Source organism: Priceomyces carsonii, assembly GCF_900007245.1.
Source record: "Priceomyces carsonii strain CBS4050 genome assembly, scaffold: Debaryomyces_carsonii_scaffold_1, whole genome shotgun sequence".
NCBI lineage: Eukaryota > Fungi > Ascomycota > Pichiomycetes > Serinales > Debaryomycetaceae > Priceomyces > Priceomyces carsonii.
Window position 1 is genome coordinate 75,226 of NW_026946674.1, and position 24,098 is coordinate 99,323.

At 37.1% G+C, this 24,098-nt stretch overlaps 12 protein-coding genes across 12 annotated transcripts; 7 read left to right on the forward strand and 5 right to left on the reverse strand.

Annotated features, from left to right (window-relative positions):
• Positions 1-64: 64 nt before the first annotated feature.
• Positions 65-1,414, reverse strand: SCW4 (Scw4p; the record flags this gene model as incomplete). The annotated part of the gene is made up of 1 exon (XM_062954232.1): positions 65-1,414. One exon carries the CDS (start codon positions 1,412-1,414, stop codon positions 65-67), a length of 1,350 nt encoding a protein of 449 aa, XP_062806897.1.
• A 1,190-nt stretch (positions 1,415-2,604) lies between these two features.
• PRCAT00000042001 (uncharacterized protein) lies at positions 2,605-3,303 on the reverse strand (the record flags this gene model as incomplete). Its single annotated transcript, XM_062954343.1, has 1 exon — positions 2,605-3,303. One exon carries the CDS (start codon positions 3,301-3,303, stop codon positions 2,605-2,607), a length of 699 nt encoding a protein of 232 aa, XP_062806898.1.
• A 247-nt stretch (positions 3,304-3,550) lies between these two features.
• On the reverse strand, positions 3,551-4,231 carry PRCAT00000043001 (uncharacterized protein; the record flags this gene model as incomplete). The annotated part of the gene is made up of 1 exon (XM_062954454.1): positions 3,551-4,231. The coding sequence occupies one exon, from the start codon at positions 4,229-4,231 to the stop codon at positions 3,551-3,553; it is 681 nt and encodes a 226-aa protein (XP_062806899.1).
• A 52-nt stretch (positions 4,232-4,283) lies between these two features.
• Positions 4,284-6,317, forward strand: PRCAT00000044001 (uncharacterized protein; the record flags this gene model as incomplete). The annotated part of the gene is made up of 1 exon (XM_062954565.1): positions 4,284-6,317. The coding sequence occupies one exon, from the start codon at positions 4,284-4,286 to the stop codon at positions 6,315-6,317; it is 2,034 nt and encodes a 677-aa protein (XP_062806900.1).
• A 68-nt stretch (positions 6,318-6,385) lies between these two features.
• On the reverse strand, positions 6,386-7,147 carry PMM1 (phosphomannomutase; the record flags this gene model as incomplete). The annotated part of the gene is made up of 1 exon (XM_062954676.1): positions 6,386-7,147. One exon carries the CDS (start codon positions 7,145-7,147, stop codon positions 6,386-6,388), a length of 762 nt encoding a protein of 253 aa, XP_062806901.1.
• Positions 7,148-7,483: 336 nt separating this feature from the next.
• Positions 7,484-8,146, reverse strand: RPL10 (60S ribosomal protein uL16; the record flags this gene model as incomplete). The annotated part of the gene is made up of 1 exon (XM_062954787.1): positions 7,484-8,146. One exon carries the CDS (start codon positions 8,144-8,146, stop codon positions 7,484-7,486), a length of 663 nt encoding a protein of 220 aa, XP_062806902.1.
• Positions 8,147-8,949: 803 nt separating this feature from the next.
• PRCAT00000047001 (uncharacterized protein) lies at positions 8,950-9,465 on the forward strand (the record flags this gene model as incomplete). Its single annotated transcript, XM_062954898.1, has 1 exon — positions 8,950-9,465. The coding sequence occupies one exon, from the start codon at positions 8,950-8,952 to the stop codon at positions 9,463-9,465; it is 516 nt and encodes a 171-aa protein (XP_062806903.1).
• Positions 9,466-9,695: 230 nt separating this feature from the next.
• PRCAT00000048001 (ubiquitin-specific protease) lies at positions 9,696-10,688 on the forward strand (the record flags this gene model as incomplete). Its single annotated transcript, XM_062955009.1, has 1 exon — positions 9,696-10,688. One exon carries the CDS (start codon positions 9,696-9,698, stop codon positions 10,686-10,688), a length of 993 nt encoding a protein of 330 aa, XP_062806904.1.
• Positions 10,689-12,461: 1,773 nt separating this feature from the next.
• Positions 12,462-14,111, forward strand: PRCAT00000050001 (uncharacterized protein; the record flags this gene model as incomplete). Its single annotated transcript, XM_062955120.1, has 1 exon — positions 12,462-14,111. The coding sequence occupies one exon, from the start codon at positions 12,462-12,464 to the stop codon at positions 14,109-14,111; it is 1,650 nt and encodes a 549-aa protein (XP_062806905.1).
• Positions 14,112-15,585: 1,474 nt separating this feature from the next.
• On the forward strand, positions 15,586-21,243 carry GSC1 (1,3-beta-glucan synthase; the record flags this gene model as incomplete). Its single annotated transcript, XM_062955232.1, has 1 exon — positions 15,586-21,243. The coding sequence occupies one exon, from the start codon at positions 15,586-15,588 to the stop codon at positions 21,241-21,243; it is 5,658 nt and encodes a 1,885-aa protein (XP_062806906.1).
• A 306-nt stretch (positions 21,244-21,549) lies between these two features.
• PRCAT00000052001 (uncharacterized protein) lies at positions 21,550-22,566 on the forward strand (the record flags this gene model as incomplete). Its single annotated transcript, XM_062955343.1, has 1 exon — positions 21,550-22,566. One exon carries the CDS (start codon positions 21,550-21,552, stop codon positions 22,564-22,566), a length of 1,017 nt encoding a protein of 338 aa, XP_062806907.1.
• A 168-nt stretch (positions 22,567-22,734) lies between these two features.
• MNN11 (alpha-1,6-mannosyltransferase) lies at positions 22,735-24,045 on the forward strand (the record flags this gene model as incomplete). The annotated part of the gene is made up of 1 exon (XM_062955454.1): positions 22,735-24,045. One exon carries the CDS (start codon positions 22,735-22,737, stop codon positions 24,043-24,045), a length of 1,311 nt encoding a protein of 436 aa, XP_062806908.1.
• Positions 24,046-24,098: the final 53 nt, after the last annotated feature.

Sequence of the window (24,098 nt, forward strand, 5' to 3'; positions counted from 1 at the left end):
ATTAATTTAGGGTATATACATCATTGAGTACTGCTTTCCAACTATAATATCGGTACTATATCACTTATGCGCTAGGATTACCAAAAATACCCCAATATTGCTCAACGTCCATGTCACCTGGGTCTTTCCAGTAGTCATTATACATAGTGAAAAGTAAAGTTTGATCACCAACCTTGCTTACGATATCTTTTATTGCAGCCAATTGATTTGCTTCCGATGGGACACATTTTCCATTTGTTTGCCCCTCAGTTGGCCAGCCGGTCTCAGTAATGAAAATTTCTTTACCGTTATTGCAAGTGCTCTTCAAATCTGAAATTTGCTGTTCAAGCCAAGTTCCAGAATTTGAAGGTAACACACTACCATCCCAATAAGGATGGCAGTTCACCGTTAAATAATCTGAAGCGTCACATAAATCGGTGTTGTCCATGACAGCGACAAGTGTATCGACAGTCACTACTTTCCCTGAAAAATCAGCTGCATTTGCCTTGAGCCACTTCCTCGCATTTTGAACAGCTGTGACTACTTCCGAAACTGAAGATAAGCCAGAATTAACTCTCTCGTTTCCTATTGATATGGTGTGAACAGCATCCCAACCCTCAGAAGAGGACTCTACGGCTTCTTTCATTGTTTGTAAATCAGTCGTGAGATCATTATAATCAATATTCCACACTCCTAAGAAAAGTTTAGCGCCAGATGGTAGAGCCGCCAAAACGTTGTTTATACCGGAGCAATCCACGCTATAGAGCCTAATCATTCCAACGCCAGATAATTTTTCCATATCACTCTTGACTTCACTGGCTGTTTTGCAGGAACCACTTTCTGTATAAGGGGAGTAGGTGATACCTGCAGAATTGGGAACATAAATGCTAGCTCCGGAGCTCGATCCCGAACTACTGGGAGTTGAACCTGAGGAACCAGTAGAAGTTTCTGTATCTGACGTAGTAGTATATGCATTGGGAATCGACGCTGATGTAATTGAAGTTGTATAGGCTATATCTGTGGCTTCTGTGGTATCTGAACCAGCCCCAGTAGCGGCGCTCGATGCAGTTAAACTCGTCGTAGTAAGGCTGCTGCTAGACGATCCCCCATCATCACTTCCCCAGCCAAGCAACTGAGCCCAAAATGATCTCAAATTCTCAGATGTTTTGGTAGTGCTAGGGCTTGAGGTACTGACAGCTTCTGTAGCAGCTTCCGTGGTGCTCGTTGTACTGAAAGTGGAGGGAACAACTTCTGTAGTGCTCGAAGTAGGTGTTCCTATCAAGCCTTCCAAAAAGGCCGCTAAATCCATATTAACTGTAGTAACTTGCGTCACGTACTGTACATTTCTCTTGAAATTACGTGATCCTTCAAGTTCACTGGCCGAAACTATACTGCCAGCTATAGCCCAGGGCATTAAAGTATTTAATATTCTCATTATTGGAAAGAAGAATTAAAGTGTTGAGATAAATAAACCTAATAACAAAACAACTTTTGAAGGAACTGAATTCTAAAGTCTTTTTAAAACTAGAGCCCGACCTAGCGCCTGACTAGAGTATCGTTTTTGAATGGTGTAAAATTTTGGAATTAAAATTTTCTTGCCTAGTATTTCGCTTCTTTTGAATAAATCGATCAGAATCGAAATAAATGTTAAGGAAAGGATCTCTTAAGTTCTTATGCTTTAATTAGCTTGATGTTTCAAAAGAAAAGTCTTTGGCGAGTAATTCTGCTCTTATAAGAAACTACCTTTATCATATATGGCACGCCATATATGTTGACACATGAGCATCATACTGCTTCTTTTCCTATTCGGGCTATTGAGAAATTTGCAACTGTTCATCTTAGGAACAGTTTTCTCATCAAAATTCCTAATCGGGTAATTTGAATAGATCTTATTTTCTACTTTTCTCTTAATTGTTTAACGTACTGAAGCGAACAGTCCCTATTTAGGTATACGGTAGATATAAGAGAGTAGGCTTATTGTGGGGGGAACTTCCAAGAACTGAGAAAACTTAAGTGATTAAACCTAGGTCAAGGCGAGACTTTGGGAGCATGAGATTCAAAATCATTTTTTAAGGGGGGCTCAAGTGTGACGTCTTGCGGAAAAAAGCTCAAGAAACGCATAGTTACGGGTAAGTTGTGGGGGAGCCAACTAGATCACCACATAGAGACAATCCTTTATTTGAATGGTGAATGGTGGGGCAAGCAAGGTAAAGAACGAGCGCAAGGCTTTGAAAAATGAATACTAGGAGTGAGAGTTACGGGGAGGAGAGAGTTCCTAGTACCTTGACTCATGTGATGCATACCATGTAATAATGATGATCTCTCCAAGCTAAGTTAAAAATTTGGCGCCGGCATTCCTCGTAGCAGCTTCAAATGCCGGAAGTTTCTTAATAGCTTAGATTGATTTGAAGCTCCGAAACCCATTCGATTGTCTTAGTATACGATTGCATAAGTACTTGAATATATTAAGGGGCTAGTCTAATTGTATGCCTATATGCCTATACCCGAATCTGTCTTCAAAATCAGCAATTTACCATGAAAATTCATTTTTGGGTACACTTCTCTTCTTTCTTATGAACTCTAAATGATGGTCTATGACTACTTCAGTGCAATAAATTAATTAAACTAACGGAATAGCTTTAATATAAACCAAAAGCAGGTGAACATTAATAGAATTCCACCCCAAAAGAGCCATCTATCTTGCTTTGCTCTTTTTTCAATAGACCTAATTGTACTTTGACTAACACCCAATGTTACCAAACTTTCTTCAAATCGTACTTGGAGCCTCCGTAATGTTTCGTTCTGATCTACTATATCCTCGAATGCTTGTTGACCCATCTCTAAGATATGATCGAGTTGCTGAGTCCCTCGCGAGAGCGATTGCTTTTCATTATAAAGCCCTTCTTCATACGACATATATTGCTGAGCCTGTTCTTGACTTTGCTGTTGATCAAATGGATTATCAGATGCAATGCTATTATCATTTTGGCTACTATGGTGTCGACGGCCCATTAATTCTTGTCTATTGGAAGTGTGAACCAATGCATCTCTTTGTCTCTTTAATGATTCAAATTTTTCTGTGAAATCAATTAAGTCCTGATTGAATTTGGCCGCTCTTATTTCTTGCTTCCCATTGTTCTCATCTCTTTTACTCTGCTCCACTAAGTCACTAAATTCTTTCACAGTTCTCTTGAATGCTGTTAACGATGTAGTAATAGATCCTTGCAATGACAAGGGGGAAGTGGATAAATTCTTCTCAAATTGCGATAAATCCTTCGTTATAAGTTGCTGTTGCTTAATGCCATGGTTATACAACGAATTCATCACGTAACAACATTTGGAAGACACAGTGTTCTGTTTACTTTTAAGACATCATAATAATAGCAAAATTCCGCCGTATATTACACAAAATAAAAACCATTATTGTTACTATAGATGCTAATCTTTATTATTACTACAATACATCTTCTATCAACTTAATTGGTTTCAAGATAAAATATCAGAACAGGAAACTCAGTAGCAGTAACATTTCTATATTTGTATTCTTTGACTACCTTCAACATTTATAAAATTAGCCGAAAAACCTGACGAATGCTAACATAAGCGCAAACGTACCAGACGACACACCGATTAACCACTGAGTAACTTGAGTTTTGACAGATTTAATCTGCATCTGCATATTTGCTATTTCTTCATCTATCCTTGTATACGTATCTTCAATTTTCAGCTCATGCTTTGAACTTTCTTCCCTAATCCTCCCTTTCTCCAAATTTAAATCCAATCGTACGCCAGCTTGGCTCTTTGTTATTTCTTCTTTGAGCCTATTTTTTAGATTCGTGAGATCAGTTCTGAGCTTTTCTTGTTCTTTCTTTAAATTCGTAAATTCAGACTTATCCATCGTTTGAAGTTCTCCTTTTAGCTTTGCAAAATCTACCTTTTGTTGATATGCTATTGATGACAAGGTTTCCTTAGTTACGAGGTTGTTTGTTATAGATGATATTCCATCATTAATAGCCATATTAACTATCTTGACAGCCGTTTCAGCCTGTTTCTGAGTGAATCCTCCCTGGGATTCCAAAGATTGTACGAATTTCTTAGTATCAAATTTAGTTAGTGAACTTGAATGTCTCACTCTCATAGCACATGAAGACCTTGAAGTAATCTTTAGTATAGAAAAGGGGATTATATAATGCATTTTTGATTCTTGTAAAGATATCAAGTTGTTACCACTAAATTTTTGTATGACACTCATAATATATTGAAAGGATTGCTACACAAAGTTATTTTATTCCATAAGAAAAAGAATGCTAACTAAAATGAGTACCATAAGGTGGTTTAAGCTCGTAGCATCTGTTAAAACAAGGAATGCTATTCCGATTTCTAACTTTTCGGGAAGTTTTCAAAGATTCTATAGCAACGACAAGAAATATAGATCTATCGATGACTTCAATAAACACAAGAAACAGTATATCTTTGGGATTGAAGATAGCTCCATCGATAATACTAATGAGAAATTCGATCTGCTGAAGGCAGGCCAACTAGATACATCAGAGATACATGAAAAAATTGCAAAGTTTGAAAATCCGGATCAAGAAGATATAAATCGTATCATCGAAAATGATCCTAGGCTAATTGATTTAAAACCAGGATCTGCGGATTATAAGCAACAAATGCATATTGTACACCATGAATACCAGAAGAATAGAGAAAAGAATAAAAAGTGGTACGAAACCTTTGAGAGACTCAAGGGAATTGGTATTGGAGCTCTTGCGTTGATATCTATTGTTGCTGCCCATCAGGTAATCATCAATTATGAGTCAATCAAAAGTAGAGCGCTCCATAAGTTCAAGTACGATTTGGACGACTCTAAGGTTAGCGATAATTCGCAGAAACATACGAAGGGCACTGAGTTTTTAATCAAAAAATTGTCCACACAGCTAGATTCTGACTTTGTAAAAAATCTTGAATCATCGACCGAAGTTTCTGGTTTATATTTGTTTGGTAAAGATAGCAAATTGCCTAAGAGAGTGAGCTATTTCAATGGGATGCTAATAAAAGACGTCGTAATTGCGGGTGACTACTTGCTCGCTGTTGATGAGAAAGGAAAGGTCCATGAATATTTCCATGATGTACCAAAGGAGTTAAAACTACCTTACAAAATTGAAAAATGTCAAATCAGCACAGATTTCGTATACTTATTAACTAATGGGGGAGATATTATTTACTTCCCCCGTGGTGATAAAAAGGTATCGTATTTCGAACCCTTGAAATATAGGAGTTGGCTAGGTTATTCAAAAGAATCTTTCTTTAACAAAATTGAGCGTGAGAATCAAATAACTGACATTTCCTGTGGTGAAAATCATTTGCTCATGCTTGATAAGAAGAGTAAGGTTTTCGTAATGAAAACTTCTCAAGAATCTTCAAATTACGGTCAGTACGGTATTCCAAAATTTTATCCAGTTGATTTAGAAATGCCTACTAATATACCAATTGAGCTACAATTATTGAACTATGAATTGATAAGCGAAAACGGTTCGAAGAGTCTCAGACGTCGAATGATTAAAAGCATTGCTTGTGGAAGGAATCACAATATAGTTGCAGATAAAGAGGGCAATATTTGGACTTGGGGAAGAAATTCATTCGGAGAGTGTGGATATGAAGTTGGTTATAAGATTGATTGTCAGCCTTTTCCAAAAATTGCATTAAATAAAGATGACATGATTCAAGTGATAAAGAATGCGGTACCCTTGAAGTCTCATATAATCGATGTAAAGAATGTCTTTGCACTGAATGAAACATCTTACGTAGAAGCCCAAGTGATTCCCTCAGATAAGTCTTCTTCGGATTCAGAGACTGTATTGCTAAGTTTCGGTAATGGATTGAAAGGGCAGCTCGGTATTAACCGATTTTTACATGTTTGTCCGAGTCCAAATGTCTTGAAGTCGTTGCTTAATTTGACAGAATACAATGAAAGAGAACAATCAGTCGAACACATTGGTATCAGAGATGTGAGTGTAGGAAACAATCATGTGTTTATCACCTTAAATAATTTAGGGGACAAGAAGGACGTCTTAGCATTTGGTGATAACGAATTCGGCCAATTGGGAAATGGAAAGACCGCTAAAAGTAGTAAACCCAGTCCATTGCCGACGTTAGTGGAACCCGAAGATTTAGAAAGTTGGGATTTCAAATCGAAGAAGAAATTAGCAAAGAAGATTGATGACCCTGTTACTAATAGGTTGCAGTTACTTGACGGTTGTATCCTCCCCAATGGAAGAATTGAACAAGTTATAGTTGCTGGAGAGAATAGGTCAGCAATATTTTACAAACTGAAATAAAGTTTTCTGTATATATTAAAATGAAATTATAAAAATCAAAAAAGCTACAGAACAAACGATTATAATTCTTAATTCAACTTGAAAATTTCATTCAAGATTCTAATTGTATCTTCTGGAGAGTTGACAGCATGTCCGATAGTTCTCTTGTCGTTGTAAATCTCGTAATCGTTACCTCCCTTGTAAGATTTATCACCAAAAAAATGTATTTCTGAGAACCCTTCTCCTTCAACGTGTTGCAAACAATAGGTTTTATCCCAACCAGTAGGGAAGACATCAAAAGAGATCTGCCCTCCGATCGAAAAAGTTAATGAGTAGTCGGGAAATTCTTTTCTTAAAGCATCAACCATTTTCTCTCTTACTTTGTGCTCCTTGTCGTACTTCTCATATTCATTTCTTTCTTTTGTGGAAGCATTTCTACCGACTGGAGAAACGTTAATCATACCGTTTCTGAACTCAACAAACGTGCCTCTTCTAAAGGGAAGATCAATATCAGACAAATACCTTAAAATAAACTTTACCAATTTATTATATTTCTCTTCTCCAATCCATCCAATAAATGATTGAGAAGCGAGTTCTTTTCCTTTTTTATAAGCAGTCAAGCCGTTTTCTGAAAAGCAATAATCAAAATCAGTCAAAATATTAGGACCTAATTGCTCAATTTGCTTGTTGAAGTCCGATCCACCGACGAACCCAATAACAACCTTTTTCTTTAATTTTTTTAAAGTTTCCTCCATTTCATCTGAAATACTTAACCTGGCAGGTGTCAAAGTGCCATCAACGTCAAATAAGACTAATACTTTTGGGTTTTCTTTCTCTGGAAATGATGACATCTTCTGTTATTACGCAATTAACAAGAAATTATAATCAACTAACTAGTATTGGGAATGGTGTCTATAAATACGTGGAAGCATTAAATTTATTTTGGACAACACACCGGCCAGCGCATATAAATAATGACAGCGCGTAGCTTGATTTTGCCAGCGCAAAGTTAAATTCCGTTCCTCGTGTTCCGACAAATAGAGCGTTTATATAGAAAAGCATCTAAAGCGATTTGGCCTACAACTAGAAAGTCTGCTAAAAGACATCGATATAAGGAGGATACTTTAAATTAAATCTTTTTTTTATAAAAACATACAAAGAAAATGTCGAACTACCCGTTAAAGCATTTAAGCTTCATACTGGTAATCAGGAAATTGTCTCAAGTTTTCTTCTAAAGGACCCTTCTTGCTCAAGAACTTGACGTAGGCACCATCATCCTTGACTTCACCGTTAGTCTTCTTAGCAATGTATTCCTCTCTATCCAAAGGTGTGAAACCCCATTTCTTGGAAATAATGATTCTTTGCTGACCAGGGAACTTATATCTTGCTCTTCTCAAACCTTCAATAATGACATCCTTGTTAGAGTCCTTGGTTCTAGCAGACATGATAATTTGGCCGATAGAAACTCTAGCAGCCAAACCATGAGGCTTACCCCAAGCACCTCTCATACCTTGTTGCAATCTATCAGCACCTGCACATGACAACATCTTGTTAATACGCAAGACGTGGAATGGGTGAACTCTGACTCTCAAGTGGAAAGAATCTCTACCAGAGATCTTGGTGATATATTTGTTTGCACAGATACGAGCAGCTTCCAAAGCTTCGGATGACAATTGTTCTAACTCATTAGAGACCAAGTGGACACACAATGGGAATTCATCAACAGCAGCCTTCTTTCTACCTAAATCATAAATTCTGATCTTGGCATCTGGCACAGCTCTGTTGTATCTAGATTTTGGAAATGGTTTGTTCTTACAGTATCTGTAACATCTAGCTGGTCTTCTAGCCATTTTGTCTATAACTTGTTAGTAACCTTACTTAATCAAAAAAACATGGAAGCTAACCAAATTTATAGTCCCAAAGGAATTGTATTGCCATCATTAAAATTTTGCATGATGATTACAAATCGAAATCACCCACACTGGACGTCTTTAACCCACACAAAAACCTGCCACAGATGTACAGTGAGATCACCTTGAGATACTTTTTGAACTGATACCACGTAATGCAACTAGTTGCAAGAAATCACATACCTTAATTTACTATAATACCTTTAACAATTAAAAGTAGCTATAGGCTTGAAAATCCTTTATGTGAGGAAAATTTTGGTCAGAACGAAAGCGAATATTTTTTTTACTACACAAAACCGGTCAACGTATACACAGGTTCTGTTTTCTGCTAGGTCACATTCAGATCAGGTGACATCGTGACTTGTTAATTTTTCATAAAGTGTTATCACCTGATCTTCAATTTTCCCAATTCTTGCACATTAGTTTTAGAATAGCTTGGTAACCCATTAGTTAGCAGGAACTGAATTTTTAAGTAGAAGCTTGCTGAGATACCTTCACAAATTCTGGACAATCTTGCTTCGTGATATAACTTCCCTTTAACCGAATCGTCTGCGTCAAGGCTTCGTGATTTAATCGCTAGTGGTTGAAATTATAACACAGTCCAACTACGTATGTGCAGGCCAAAAAAATGTTCTCAGCTCATCATGTAGCCTACAAAGAATAACGATGGGCCCTAAAATCAAGGAGTGATTATAAAGAAACTAAAACACTTTTAAGGTACAGATAACCAAGTTCGCTCGAAAATGGGAAGATATAGCGTTAAAAGATATAAGACTAAAAGAAGAACTAGAGATCTTGATTTGATTTATGGTGATTTAGCGACAAAGGAGTCCATCTGGAAGTTGAAAAATCAACCTTTGGATGAAAATAAGCCTGGACTTGGGCAGTACTACTGCATTGAATGTGCTAGATACTTTGAAAATCAGTTAGCTTTAAATCGCCATACCGCAGGAAAGGTACACAAGAGAAGAGTAAAAGACTTGAGGCTGAAACCATATACTAATTTAGAAGCAGAGGCTGCTTCGGGCATTAATATGGAGCGATTTGCTGAATCTGTTGAAAACTACAAAAAACTTGAGGATTATAAGGCAAGCAATGCCCAGGAGTTCGACAAACTCAAAAACCAAGCAAATAGAGATCTAGACGAAATTATTATTGGTGCTCCAGCAGCCCAAATTGAAAAGGAAGGACAAATAGACGACATGTCTATTGTGGATCAAAATGATAACCCTTCTGGTCAAGTTGAGATGGCACAATGAGTATTGATATCAAGTTTGCAAGTAAAAAGACATATCTTTGACAATATTCTCATCAGTGCAAATTATTTAGCATTCACTTCTTTAGTTAATTAAGCATATAACACGGATTATACAAAAGGTAACGTTAAAATGGCATTAATAAAGTACCATCCTATGAATAGTTTTGTGTAACTTGCCAACTTATTTAACGATTGGTATCATAGCAGTAAAGATTGAAGTATCATATAATCATGAAGTTAAGAGTCAAATCTAAGTATGGGAGCAGAATAGTAGATTCCGTTGATGAGATGGCCGACTTGGGTTCTTTCTTAGAACTCATCTCAGAGCCATCTAGTTTAAATCAGAATTCACAACTAGAAGTGGCGAATATTAAAAGAGGGTTTCCACCTGTTTCGATAGATTTATCAGCTTCCACAATGTCAATAGGAGACCACGGGATAAGAAACGGCGAGCAGTTGATCGTGGAGTTTCACATAACAGGACAGAGTGATGATGTGGGAAAGTCTAGTGCCAATGGTTCACGCACCAACCAAAGTCTAGATATACCAACGGTATATTTGAGTGATTTGAAAAAGTATTTAATTCTTCGTAATGTTCCCGATGATAACTCTTGTATGTTCAATGCTTTAGCGTATGCCTTGAATGGTCTGGAATCGTATAAAGAAGATGGAATTCTGCCACCGAAGTATTTTAGAACAATTGTGGGAAACTATATAAAGAAGAACCCTGATGTGTATAACGAGATAGTATTGGGTAAGTCGCCAGAGGAGTATAGTACTTGGATTGAAAAGAAGAACTCATGGGGTGGGGCTATAGAGCTAGGGATCCTTGCTTCCGAACTAAATATAAGAATTGACTGCCTTGATATTGAACTGGGAAACATCATTAAATTCGAGAATGAAAATAATGAACCAAATATGTTCATAATTTTAATTTACAGTGGAATTCATTACGATCTCTTGGCTCTTAACAGCGAGCTTTCGAATGATAGCTTTCATAAAGCCAAGGATGAGACTAAGTGGTTAATAGCATCAAGTGAACGAGAGAATATAATTTCAGGCGCTAAGGAGCTATGCGCGTTACTTCAACTGAAGAACTATTCTACTAATACTACAAAATTTAGAGTGAGATGTTTGGATTGCTATAAGGTTCTTGTAGGAGAAATGGGTGCTAGTAATCATGCTAATGAAACGGGACACTTTAATTTTGGAGAAGTAAAGTGACTTTTGTTTTATTCGTATTAAAACAAAGCTAGCTATGAACCTAAAGAAGTTGCAACAAGACGCCTAGCTAATATTTATGAAAGATGTACTCAAAGAGTAAATTTATTGAAAATGTTACAGATTTACCAACAGGTTGCGAATAAATCGCAAAATGGCATTTATATAGAAGGAAGGAATGAATGAATGAAATATGGTTGAAATCAATTTGCATTTGTATGGAGCATGGTCCTCAGGCTCAATTTCATATCCTCTATACTATACTATATATGAAGAGGCCAAATACCAGTGGCTAAGATAACGTTCGGAGCTAGCCTTTGTAAATACCCTGAGATAATATTATGTGTGGTCTATATGCAGCAAAGAGACAGTATGACAACGATCAAAAATCAAAAGCGAAAAGATAAGATTTCAATCACCATCCTTACACGGAGGTGAGTGAGTATACATGAGTACTTCTCGGGCAAAGAGAGTAAAGATATCACCTTTTACAATATGTGATTTCAAAAAGACTATGATTCGACCTCCGTCTGTGATGGACACTTCCAGCAAAGTGTTTCTTAATATTTATACTTGATTGAGAGCATTCGAAAATATTTTAGAAAAACGTAATTACTGCGGCGTGCTTGTCAATGGCCTAAGATGAACAGTGAATTGAAAATACTCATCTTGAGTTGGTCTCTCCAAAACCTATTTTCCTGATTATTGGAATAGAATGTCTACTAAGGCAATTCATATATTGAGGATCTTGTTGAAGAGGCACCTATGTCTATAGTACCACAAAAAACTTCGGTACACTCAAGGCTGAGGAAACTTCATGTTTAGGGAGCATACCAATAAATATGGAACGAAATAATACTATCTGGATGACTGGTAAAATACCATAAATAGAACCTGGATTATCAGTGTTCCCAAGCAGTGAAAATGCAAAAGAAATGTTTCTGAAGTGCTAGACGAATTTGTGCTCTGAATTTAGGAATATTTCCAAGGCGACGATAGGGAGAGGGGTGGGTTTCAATAAGACATGTCCCAATAGAAATTATGAAGAAAAATATTCAATGAGAGTCGTTTTCCTGATAAAGTAGTTATTTACAAAAGAAACAAAGGGCCTCCAGATTCAATATATACAAACAAAACTATTCTTCGGAAGACTGTCGAGAATGAAAAGATGGCAATTTACCTCCCATTAATAGGCAAATTCTATAGAATTTAAACATATGAACCTTTTAATATAAAGCATTTAAACCACGTGATGAATTTTTTTCTTTTGTCCAGAACCGAAACTTTCAAGCATTTTCAAGCGTCAACAAAAAGCTCTGATCGAATTATCCAAGTGTTTTCACTAGATTTTTCTACTTTGTTGTTGATAGATCGGGCAATTTTAAAATAATATACTATATCTAGATAGATCTAGCTTTCTTGAAATGTCTGCAACAACCGAGTTTTTTTGTATGTTTTATGTTCAAAAGTTTGGCTTCATCGCGTTGCCAATGATCTGAAAATTTGTTCTAGAGGAGCCATTATACTAACAATCAATTAGGCCGTCAACCTAGAACGGTAGACTTAATACATAGTTACGAGAATATAACACCAGAGCCTAGGGCAACAGAGGAGTGTCGATCAGCCTTGTATTCCCCTAATGGAAGATATTTTGCTTATACGCAGCCTACTGAAGTAAAAATTTTAGACGTCAACGGTAAAGCAGAGCAATTAGTTACTATTCCAGAAAAGGATGTCTATGATATATTCTTTTCGCCCAAAGGCAGCTATTTATGTATGTGGTGTAAACCAGTTTTATTGAATAAAGAAAATGGCACTTGGAACAAAAACTTGAAGATCTATAATCTTGCTTTGAATAAAGTTATTGTTGAGTGGCCAAACAAACATCAAAATGGTTGGAAACCACAGTTTACTCAAGATGAAAAAATTTTTGCAATTGGACATAATTCCAAAGAAATTCATTTCTTTGATATCAATGAATCATTGGAAGAAATAAATGTTCATCATCCAAACCATGTTTTCAAGTCGGGCGATAGTAAACAGACTTTTCAAAATTTTCAAATTTCACCTGGATTAAATCCTTCGGTGGCTATTTTTATACCAGAAAAAAGCGGAAAGCCTGCAAGCGTATTGATTTATAATGTACCAAACTTCAATCAACCAATTTGCTCTAAAAATTTTTTCAAGGCCGAAAGATGTCAGCTAAAGTGGAATTCCTTGGGTACAGCATTATTAGCATTAGCATCAACAGATCACGATACTACAAATCAATCTTACTACGGGGAAACAAACTTGTATTTATTAGGTATTGCAGGATCTTATGATTCAAGGATTGATTTAAGAAAAGAAGGGCCAATTCACGATATCACTTGGTCTCCTTCTGCAAGAGAATTTGCTGTCATATACGGATACATGCCGGCAGAAACAACGTTTTTCGATTCTAGAGGTAATGCCATACATACATTACCTACTGCTCCAAGAAACACAATCTTGTATTCACCTCACGCTAGATTTATTCTTGTGGCAGGATTTGGTAATCTCCAAGGTACTGTAGATGTCTACGACCGTCAAAAAAAGTTCACTAAGATAACAACATTTGAAGCCTCAAATACTTCAGTTTGCGAGTGGTCGCCTTGTGGTCGATTTATTTTGACTGCCACGACGTCACCACGGCTTCGGGTAGATAATGGATGCAAAATCTGGCATGCAAGTGGAAAATTGATTTATTACAAGGAGTATCCAGAATTATATTCGATCGGTTGGAAACCTCAAGGTATTGATCAATTTCCTCCATTAAAGCAATTGGAAGAAGCACCTGAGGCTCAAGCTTCCGCAAAGGAATATGAAGCTAGGAAACAGGGATTGCAATCATCAGCAGCAAAGAAACCCGCAGGCGCTTATAGGCCTCCCCATGCTAGAGGTACTGCTGGCTCTTCTACTAGAACATCTTTATATCAAAAGGAAATGCAAACTAACTTGATTGGTGGTAATGGCTCAGCCAATGGCATAAATCCATCATCTGGAAGAGCCAGAGTAGTCCCAGGAGCTGCACCAGCTCCAACGAAGGAAAGCAAGGCTGCAGCTAAAAACAGAAAGAAAAGAGAAGCTAAAAAGCTGCATCAATCAGATGATACTTCTCCACAGTCGTCGCACGAAGAATCGAATCAAACTGAACAAGCTTCACCATCTCTGTCAAATGTGTCCCTCTCGGGATCAAAAGATAGTACTACGGGTGGGACTGTTGTAGGTGGAGTCGCATCTATCGAAGAGAAGAAGATCAGATCATTATTGAAAAAGCTTAGAGCAATAGAGACCCTCAAAATGAAACAAGCAAATGGAGAGCCTTTAGAGGATACTCAGGTCAGCAAAATTAACAAGGAGGGCGATATCAGAAAAGAATTAAGTCAACTCGGTTGGTCTGACTAAGAAATATTATTTCCTTCTGCTTCTTGTAATTAATTATGTATAGACATATAAAGATATATATAGAAGCAGATCTTTTGTACCATTCCCAATCGGGAAGTGTGATAGCCTCGACCGGAAATTGTGAGTTGTGTGCCTGAACATTTTCGATCGTAACCATCAAATCTGCGCCATGCTATGTCTTAGTTGCCAACAGCCCTACTGTTGGGAAGATGGCTGGCTCTGCATACCCTCAAAGCAAGTCTTTAAAGATCTGAAGAATTATTAACTTTAATTCAATTGCCGAATCCCTTTAAACTGCCCTGCATAGCTATTTTCTGCTTATTTTATCCTAGTGTAATATGAGCATTGGTTCGGAGGCGACTGTCAAAACAACAGCGAGGCGGCCAGGCGAACTGCGAATTGCGACCTCCGAACTTTATAGTGAATACGGTAGTGTTTTGTTGTTTCTCACTATCGAAATGGCATGGGTCAACTGTTCAGTCCAGATGTAGTGTCTGGATCATCAGTAATTTTACTAGGACCCAACGCGCTAAGCAAAGTACATACATTCGTGTCTTCCTGTTTCTAGGGTGTCGCCACGGTGCATAAGTAAGGAGACCTTCCATTCGGGCAGGAAAACTCTACCTGCACGCCTTTGCACCTTTGTTGACCGGAATTTTGAATTCCAATCACGACGCGAAATTTTTTGCTACGTCAAAAAAGCGCAGCAGGACTTCGAGCTTTGGCGCTGCTCCCTGGTACGTCCTTTTCTAAAATTAATTTAAAACAATTTTTTTTTTCTGCTTCTTTTCTTTTGATTCAAGTAAACTTCAAAGTGTAAGTTGTCGTTTCGTTCTTGAGACCTACCAAGTGACTCTTTTTGGAATCAGTTTGTTGTCTCTGGTGTTAAGAAGAAACGATTTTCACTGTATGTGTTTTCTTTTAGTACTTTGTACTTGCATGATCCTTGATTCAATGATCTGGCACAAACTGGCACGAATAAAAAGCTCAGGGGAGAAAGAGATGGAGAACATAATCGAAGAATAATGATTACTCTAATGATCAAGGACTTATAGAAACGAAGCCGGAATCATAATGTTAATCCTTAATATGAGTACTTATTGTGGGCGCGGTTTCATATCAGGTTCGCAGTACATAATTTTTGATTTGATCCCGGGTTGCAATTACTATGGAATACTTAAGATAGGGTAAGCGGAAACTTGAGTTATCAGAAGCAGTAGGTTCAGCTCAACTGGTTAATATGTTGAGTTACTTTATGTGTCTTAGAGTATCTCAAATGTTACCTAGTCTGTTGCTGTTCTGTTAAGGGATACCGGATTACTCTATGTGTGCCTCGACATACTTTTTTCTTTTTCTATCCCGATTTGTCCAAATTCCATCCCATTTGAAAGGGACAAGTTTAATGTGCCAGGTTTATAAGAACAAGAGTGTTGGATCATCTTGATCTGAATAGAATACTAACGATAAATTTTAGATGTCGTACGATAATAATCACAACTATTATGATCCTAATCAACAGGAACATCTTGCTGGTGATCATGATGGCTATTATCAGCAACAACCTTACGATATGAACCAGCAGGGATATTATGATCCTAATGCTCAGTATCAACAACAAAACTATGACTACGATGGTTACAATGATCAACAGTATGGTATGCCTGTGGATCAACAGATGCACCAACAGTCTATGGGAAGCTATAATGCTGACCCGGAAGCTTTCTCTGACTTCAGCTATGGTGGTCAGACCCCGGGTACTCCTGGTTATGATCAATATGGAACTCAATATACGCCATCTCAGATGAGCTATGGGGGGCCGAGGTCATCGGGAGCCTCAACTCCAATTTATGGTGGACAAGGTAGTTATGATCCAACACAGTTCCAATTATCATCAAGCTTACCATATCCTGCTTGGTCTGCTGACCCTCAGGCTCCTGTCAAGATCGAGCATATCGAGGATATTTTTATTGATTTGACTAACAAATTTGGTTTTCAAAGAGACTCCATGAGAAATATGTTCGATCATTTCATGACCTTATTAGACTCTCGAGCATCTCGTATGTCTCCTGCTCAAGCATTATTAAGCTTACACGCAGATTACATTGGAGGTGAGAATGCTAATTATAAAAGATGGTTTTTTGCATCGCAACAGGATTTGGACGATTCAATTGGGTTTAGCAACATGAACTTAGGTAAAATAGGTAAAAAAGCAAGAAAAGCAAGCAAGAAATCTAGAAAGGCCAGAAAAGCAGTTGAAGAACATGGAGAAGATATGGACGCTATCGCTAACGAGTTAGAAGGAGACTATTCTATGGATGCTGCAGAGATAAGATGGAAGGCTAAGATGAATGCATTGTCGCCCGAGGAAAGAGTTAGAGATATCGCTCTTTACTTATTATTCTGGGGTGAAGCTAATCAAGTTCGTTTTACTTCTGAGTGCTTGTGTTACATTTACAAGACTGGTTTGGATTATTTATTATCCCCCCAATGTCAACAAAGGCAGGAACCTGTTCCTGAGGGTGATTTCTTGAATAGAGTCATAACCCCAATTTATAGATTTTTAAGATCTCAAGTGTATGAAATCTACGATGGTAGATTTGTTAAGAGAGAAAAAGATCATAATAAAGTTGTGGGTTATGATGACGTTAATCAATTATTCTGGTATCCAGAGGGTATTTCAAGAATTATTTTTGAGGATGGTACTAGACTAGTTGATGTTCCTCAAGAAGAACGTTACTTAAGATTAGGTGAAGTCGAATGGCCAAATGTGTTTTTCAAGACTTATAAGGAGATCAGAACTTGGTTGCATTTTGTCACCAATTTCAACAGAATTTGGATTATTCATGGAACAGTTTACTGGATGTACACATCTTATAATTCTCCGACTTTATACACCAAGCATTACACACAAACATCTAACCGTCAACCTACTGCATCCTCAAGATGGGCAGCAGCAGCCATTGGTGGTATCCTTGCTTCATTTATCGAAATATGTGCTACTGTTTGTGAGTGGTTGTTTGTTCCAAGAGAATGGGCTGGAGCTCAACACTTGTCGCGGAGATTAGTATTCTTGATACTTATCTTAATTCTCAATTTGATTCCTGTGGTTTTTACTTTCTATTGGGCTGGATTGCAAACAGTCTCGAAAGCTGCTCACGTAGTCTCAATCGTTGGATTTTTCATTGCTATTGCTACTTTAGTTTTCTTTGCAGTGATGCCTTTGGGTGGCTTGTTTACTTCTTACATGAACAAGAGATCAAGAAAGTACTTCTCATCTCAGACTTTCACAGCTAACTTCTACAAGTTAAGAGGTTTAGACATGTGGTTGTCATATTTGCTTTGGTTTTTGGTCTTTTTGGCTAAGTTGATCGAATCTTATTTCTTTTTGGCTTTGTCTATAAGAGATCCCATCAGAAATTTGTCTACTATGACGATGAGATGTGTTGGTGAGGTTTGGTTTGGTGTTAGATTATGCAGACAACAAGCTAAAATCACCTTGGGTTTGATGTACCTTGTCGATTTGTTATTGTTCTTCTTGGATACTTACATGTGGTACATTATCTGTAACTGTATCTTCTCCATTGGACGTTCCTTTTACTTGGGTATTTCTATCTTAACCCCGTGGAGAAATATTTTCACAAGATTGCCTAAGAGGATCTATTCCAAGATCTTGGCTACATCCGAAATGGAGATAAAATACAAGCCAAAGGTTTTGATTTCTCAAATTTGGAATGCTATTGTTATTTCCATGTACAGGGAACACTTATTGGCCATTGATCATGTGCAGAAATTATTATATCATCAAGTCCCTTCTGAAATTGAAGGAAAGAGGACTCTCAGAGCTCCAACCTTCTTTGTAAGTCAGGACGATAACAATTTTGATACCGAGTTCTTCCCTAGAAATTCTGAAGCAGAAAGAAGAATCTCTTTCTTCGCACAATCCTTAGCTACTCCTATATTGGAGCCTTTGCCTGTCGATAATATGCCTACCTTTACTGTCTTGACTCCTCACTATTCTGAAACGATTTTGCTTTCTTTGAGAGAAATCATCAGAGAAGAAGATCAATTTTCAAGAGTTACTTTGTTGGAATACTTGAAACAGTTACATCCAGTCGAATGGGAATGTTTCGTGAAGGACACTAAAATTTTAGCAGAGGAAACTGCAGCATATGAGAGTGGGGACGACCCTGAGAAAGTTTCTGAAGATGGATTGAAATCTAAGATTGACGATTTGCCATTCTACTGTATCGGTTTTAAGTCTGCATCTCCTGAATATACTTTAAGAACTAGAATTTGGGCTTCATTGAGATCTCAAACATTGTACAGAACTGTTTCAGGTTTCATGAATTATGCTAGAGCAATTAAGTTGTTGTATCGTGTTGAAAATCCCGAATTAGTTCAATACTTTGGAGGTGATCCGGAAGGCTTAGAGTTGGCTTTAGAAAAAATGGCCAGAAGAAAGTTCAGATTTGTTGTTTCTATGCAGAGAATGGCAAAGTTTAGAGACGATGAAATGGAAAACGCCGAATTTTTGTTACGTGCCTACCCAGATTTGCAAATTGCATACTTGGATGAGGAACCAGCTTTAAATGAAGATGAAGAACCTCGTGTTTACTCAGCTTTGATCGACGGTCATTGCGAGATGCTTGAAAATGGAAGACGTCGTCCTAAATTTAGAGTTCAGTTATCTGGTAATCCTATATTGGGTGATGGTAAGTCAGATAATCAAAATCATGCTATCATTTTCCATAGAGGTGAATACATTCAATTGATTGATGCTAACCAGGATAATTACTTGGAGGAGTGTTTGAAGATTAGATCCGTTTTAGCAGAGTTCGAAGAACTTAATGTTGAACACGTCAATCCTTACGCACCTGATTTGAAGCTCGATAAGAGCGACTACAAGGCACCCGTTGCGATCTTGGGTGCTAGAGAGTACATTTTTTCCGAGAATTCAGGTGTCCTTGGTGATGTTGCTGCAGGTAAGGAACAGACTTTTGGTACTTTGTTCGCCAGGACCTTAGCTCAAATTGGTGGTAAGTTACATTATGGTCATCCTGATTTCTTGAATGCTACATACATGTTGACTAGAGGAGGTGTCTCAAAGGCTCAAAAAGGTTTGCATTTGAACGAGGATATCTATGCTGGTATGAATGCTCTATTAAGAGGAGGTAGAATCAAGCACTGTGAATACTACCAATGTGGTAAAGGAAGAGATTTAGGTTTCGGTTCTATTTTGAATTTTACTACAAAAATTGGAGCTGGTATGGGTGAACAAATGTTGTCCAGAGAATACTATTATTTGTCTACTCAGTTACCATTGGATCGTTTCTTATCCTTCTATTACGGTCATCCTGGTTTCCATATCAACAATATCTTCATTCAATTGTCTTTGCAAGTTTTTATTTTGGTCTTGGCAAACTTGAATTCTTTGGCTCATGAATCTATAATATGCTCATATGATAAAAATATTCCGGTTACTGATGTGCTTTTCCCATACGGTTGTTACAATATTTCTCCAGCTGTTGATTGGATCAGACGTTATACTTTATCTATTTTCATTGTTTTCTTCATTTCCTTTATCCCATTAGTGGTACAAGAATTGATCGAAAGAGGTCTTTGGAAAGCATTTTCAAGATTTATCCGTCATATCATTTCGTTATCTCCCATGTTTGAAGTCTTTGTCGCTCAAATATACTCATCTTCACTTTTTACCGATTTAACTGTTGGTGGAGCTAGATATATTTTCACTGGTAGAGGTTTTGCTACTTCAAGAATCCCATTTTCCATTACGTACTCTCGTTTTGCCGATGAGTCTATTTACATGGGAGCAAGAATGATGTTAATATTACTTTTCGGGTCCGTCTCTCACTGGCAAGCACCATTATTGTGGTTCTGGGCTTCATTATCTTCGTTGGTGTTTTCACCTTTTATTTTCAATCCTCATCAATTCTCATGGCAGGACTTTTTCATTGATTACAGAGAATTTATTAGATGGTTGTCAAGAGGTAATGCTAAATGGCACAAGAGCTCTTGGATTGGCCAAATTAGGATGTCAAGGTCTCGTTTCACTGGTTTCAAACGTAAGTTGACAGGTGACATTTCTGAAAAGAATGTCAAAGATACTTCTAGGGCTCATAGATCCAATATGTTCTTTGCCGACTTTTTGCCAACCCTCATTTACACCGCTGGTCTTTTCGTTGCATATACATTCATTAACGCTCAAACTGGTGTCACCAAAAATTCCTATTCAGTTGACGGTAGTACTGCCCCTATTAAAGTTAACTCAACTTTAAGAGTGATCATTTGCTCGTTAGGTCCTGTCGTCATTGACATGGGTGTGTTGGCTGTTTGTGTCGGTATGGCTTGTTGTGCTGGTCCTATGTTGGGATTGTGTTGCAAGAAGACTGGTGCTGTTATCGCAGGTGTAGCTCATGGATTTGCAGTTGTCATTCATTTAGTATTTTTCATTGTCATGTGGGTTTTGGAAGGTTTCGTGTTTGCAAGGATGTTGTTAGGTGTCGCCACTATGATATATATCCAAAGATTGTTATTCAAATTTATGACGATGTGTTTCTTAACAAGAGAGTTCAAGAATTCTCAATCAAATACTGCTTTCTGGACAGGTAAATGGTACGGAACTGGTATGGGATGGATGGCTTTCACTCAGCCTTCTCGTGAATTCTGTGCTAAGATTATTGAGATGTCACACTTCGCAGGTGATTTCATCTTAGCTCATTTGATCTTGTTCTGTCAGTTACCAATCTTGTGTATTCCACTTGTTGATAGATGGCACTCAACTATGTTATTCTGGTTGAAGCCCTCGAGATTAATCAGACCACCAATCTATTCCTTGAAGCAAGCTAGATTGAGAAAGAGAATGGTCAGAAAATACTGTACATTATACTTCGCAGTTTTAGTTTTATTCGTTATTATTATTGCAGCCCCTGCAGTTGCCGGTTCCAAGGTGCCAAAGTCTTTAGGATCAACACTTACAGGTCCATTCTCAGGTTTATTCCAACCTAGACACGTTGATAACAATGACACTGGTAAGAACAGACCTAAGAGTTACACTTGGACATACTACACTACCAAAGATCCAAAGACATCTTCTTACTCTACAAAGGCTTAAACTTTTTGGTCAATCAATAGGTCCTAAAGAAGGAAAGAAATTGTTATTTACTTCGAATCAAGATGGCATTTCCCGTCCATAAATCGTCCTAGTTAGTCGTAAATTTTTCTTAGTATTTCTTAAGAGTCTTATACATATATTTTGTTTACTTGAAAATTCTAGATTATTTATATGATCGGAAAATGTAAAATTGAGATCTGGTGATTTCCCGCACTTACATTAATATATCGAATTATTCGGCCATAGCACTTAAACTTTGATGACAACCGTTTTAAGATATTAAATAATCAATCATAAGTAGTGAAGATGGCAATTCTATTTAAAGCTCACTCGTTGCCCAAGTCAACGAAGATTTTGCTTTCAATGGTAACTTCAGTTCTGTTGCTTATTTTCCTTATACGATTTAATAAATATAGGAATCAAGAGGTGAAAGAGGATGGTACAACTCTTAAATTTAAAGAGATAAATGTCTCCTTTCTACAGCTAGTGCCCAGGTTTACTATATATTACCCGTGGGTATTAGCCACGTCAATTTTTGCGGAGTCTACCATATTCTCATTTATTCCATCATTTTATGTGTTGTTGGTTTCTTCAAGATATCTAGAAAAGTTTTGGGGGTATAAAGAAGTCTTGAAATTTGTTTTCATAGTAGGTACAATAAGCAACCTACTCACGGTTTTAATTACCATCGTGTTTAACTTAATACGCGGCGATGTAAAGGGAATGGATCGACCATTGGGAGGAGGTATTTCATATTACTTTGGATTCTTGGTGTCTTTAAAGCAGTTGATTCCAGAGCATAATATTATATTATTTAAAGGGCTATTAAACTTCAGGGTGAAACAATTACCATTTATTTTGATTGGTCTCGTTTCTTGCTGGTCACTTTTGATAAGTCGCTCAATATATCCAGCAGTTCCTGCAATTAATAGTACTTTGATTGCCTTCAACTACTTGAGATTTTATCAAGCCTTTTGGTCTGACCCATTACTTCCTATTACTACTGCAAATGGGGACAACTCAAACTCTTCTTTTATTAGAGGTGATGCTTCGGATACATTTAGACTAGTTGAATTTTTCCCAAATATCCTTAAACCTTACTTGTCTGGTTTATTCGAAAAAACATATGATTTATCTGTTTTCCTTGGTATAGTCACTCCTTTCAATGACGATATAATTGAGCAGAGCAATTTAAGAACCCAAAGGCGACTGGAACAAGCCAGTCAATCGCAGAAAAGTGTGGCAAATTCGGTCGCTGAAAGGAGAAGACAAGTTGCATTACAGGTCATTGAAGACAGAATCAATAAGGAAACAAACAAATAGGCATTTTTCTTTATTTAATTATTAAATTCTCATTCGTAAGTAATAGGATGTTTATCATCAATAGAAATTACACAAATTCAAATTTGACAGAGATAAAAAATGGTTGATTCAAAACATTATATTGATGTGAGACGACAGGGGAAATTTTATAGACTAGTTAAATAACTGATGCTTCGAGGTAATCATATACGAACTTTCAGACCCAAGTATGGGAAATCTTCTGGATTTTTGCCACTTCCAGCTTCAGTTAATAGAATGAATGGTTATCGAAAGCATTTGGTACCATATATTCTAGTCTGTATGATTTTGATATTTTATTTTTTGAATCCAATAGGTTACTACAAACAATGGACAAGCACAGCAACACATAACTATCCAGCGTCTCATCCCTTGACTAGCCCCTATGTCATCGAATCATCTTCAAAGTATTTATTTCCACCGATCGAGCATGCACCTCTTTTGAAACAGCTTACGCCAAAAAAATTAGTCAAAGAAAACAGGATTAGAGACGCAAATTTTCCTGAAATAGAGAAAAGTTTCATCCAATCCTTGAACATTGAAGATGACCCTGATCCAATTAGACAAAGGATTAAAGAAGACGAAGAGAACGCTCTTTCAGATATTGCGAGGGTTAAAAATACCTTTAAAAATCAAGATAAATTGGTTTATAAGCCAAAGTCAACTAAAAATTACCCAGATGTTGTTATTGTAACGGCTGTAGATTTTGAGAAGTATTCTCTAGAAGGTTTGACAAAAATCGTTCAGAATAGAGTGGATTATGGGCATGCTCAAAATTATGGTGTTTATGTGCGCTGGTATCAAGAATTTTTACCAATCTTGCATTCTTTCAGCTACTTACATGTGAAAGAGAAGGCCAAATGGGTAAGACTTTATTGTCTTAGAGCAGCAATGTTTGCTTTCCCAGAGGCTAAATGGTTTTGGTACATCGAACAAGATGCGCTTATTATGAATCTTCAAATTGACCTTGAGCAGTACCTCCTATCTCCTGAAGCTTTGGACCCTGCAATGAAGAGAGAGCAGCCTATCATACCTCCAGATGGTGCGATTAAGACATATAAAAATCTGCAGCCAGGATCGGTCAAACTAATAGTGACGCAAAATGAGCTCATGATTGATTCAAGCTCTTTCTTCATCAAAAATGATGTTATTGGAAGATCAATAATAGAGTTTTGGGGAGATAAACTTTACTTATTATACCAAAACTTCCAGTATGGTCCTGATTCTGCTTTGACGCATATTTTGCAATGGCATCCCTTCTTTTTAAGCAAATCAACAATTATTTCGGCAAGGTCAATTAATTCGTTAGCATACAGTTTAGATTTATCGGAAGATTCGAAGAAGCAAGATCAATATCACTATCAAAAAGGTGACTTTGTAGTTCAATGGACTGATCAAGAAGACATTAACATGTGTGAAAAAATTCTATCTCAATACTATTCTATTCTTAAAGGCAATTAATATTTTAATAGGTTACCTTAAGTTAATATATATATATATATATTCAAAATGTA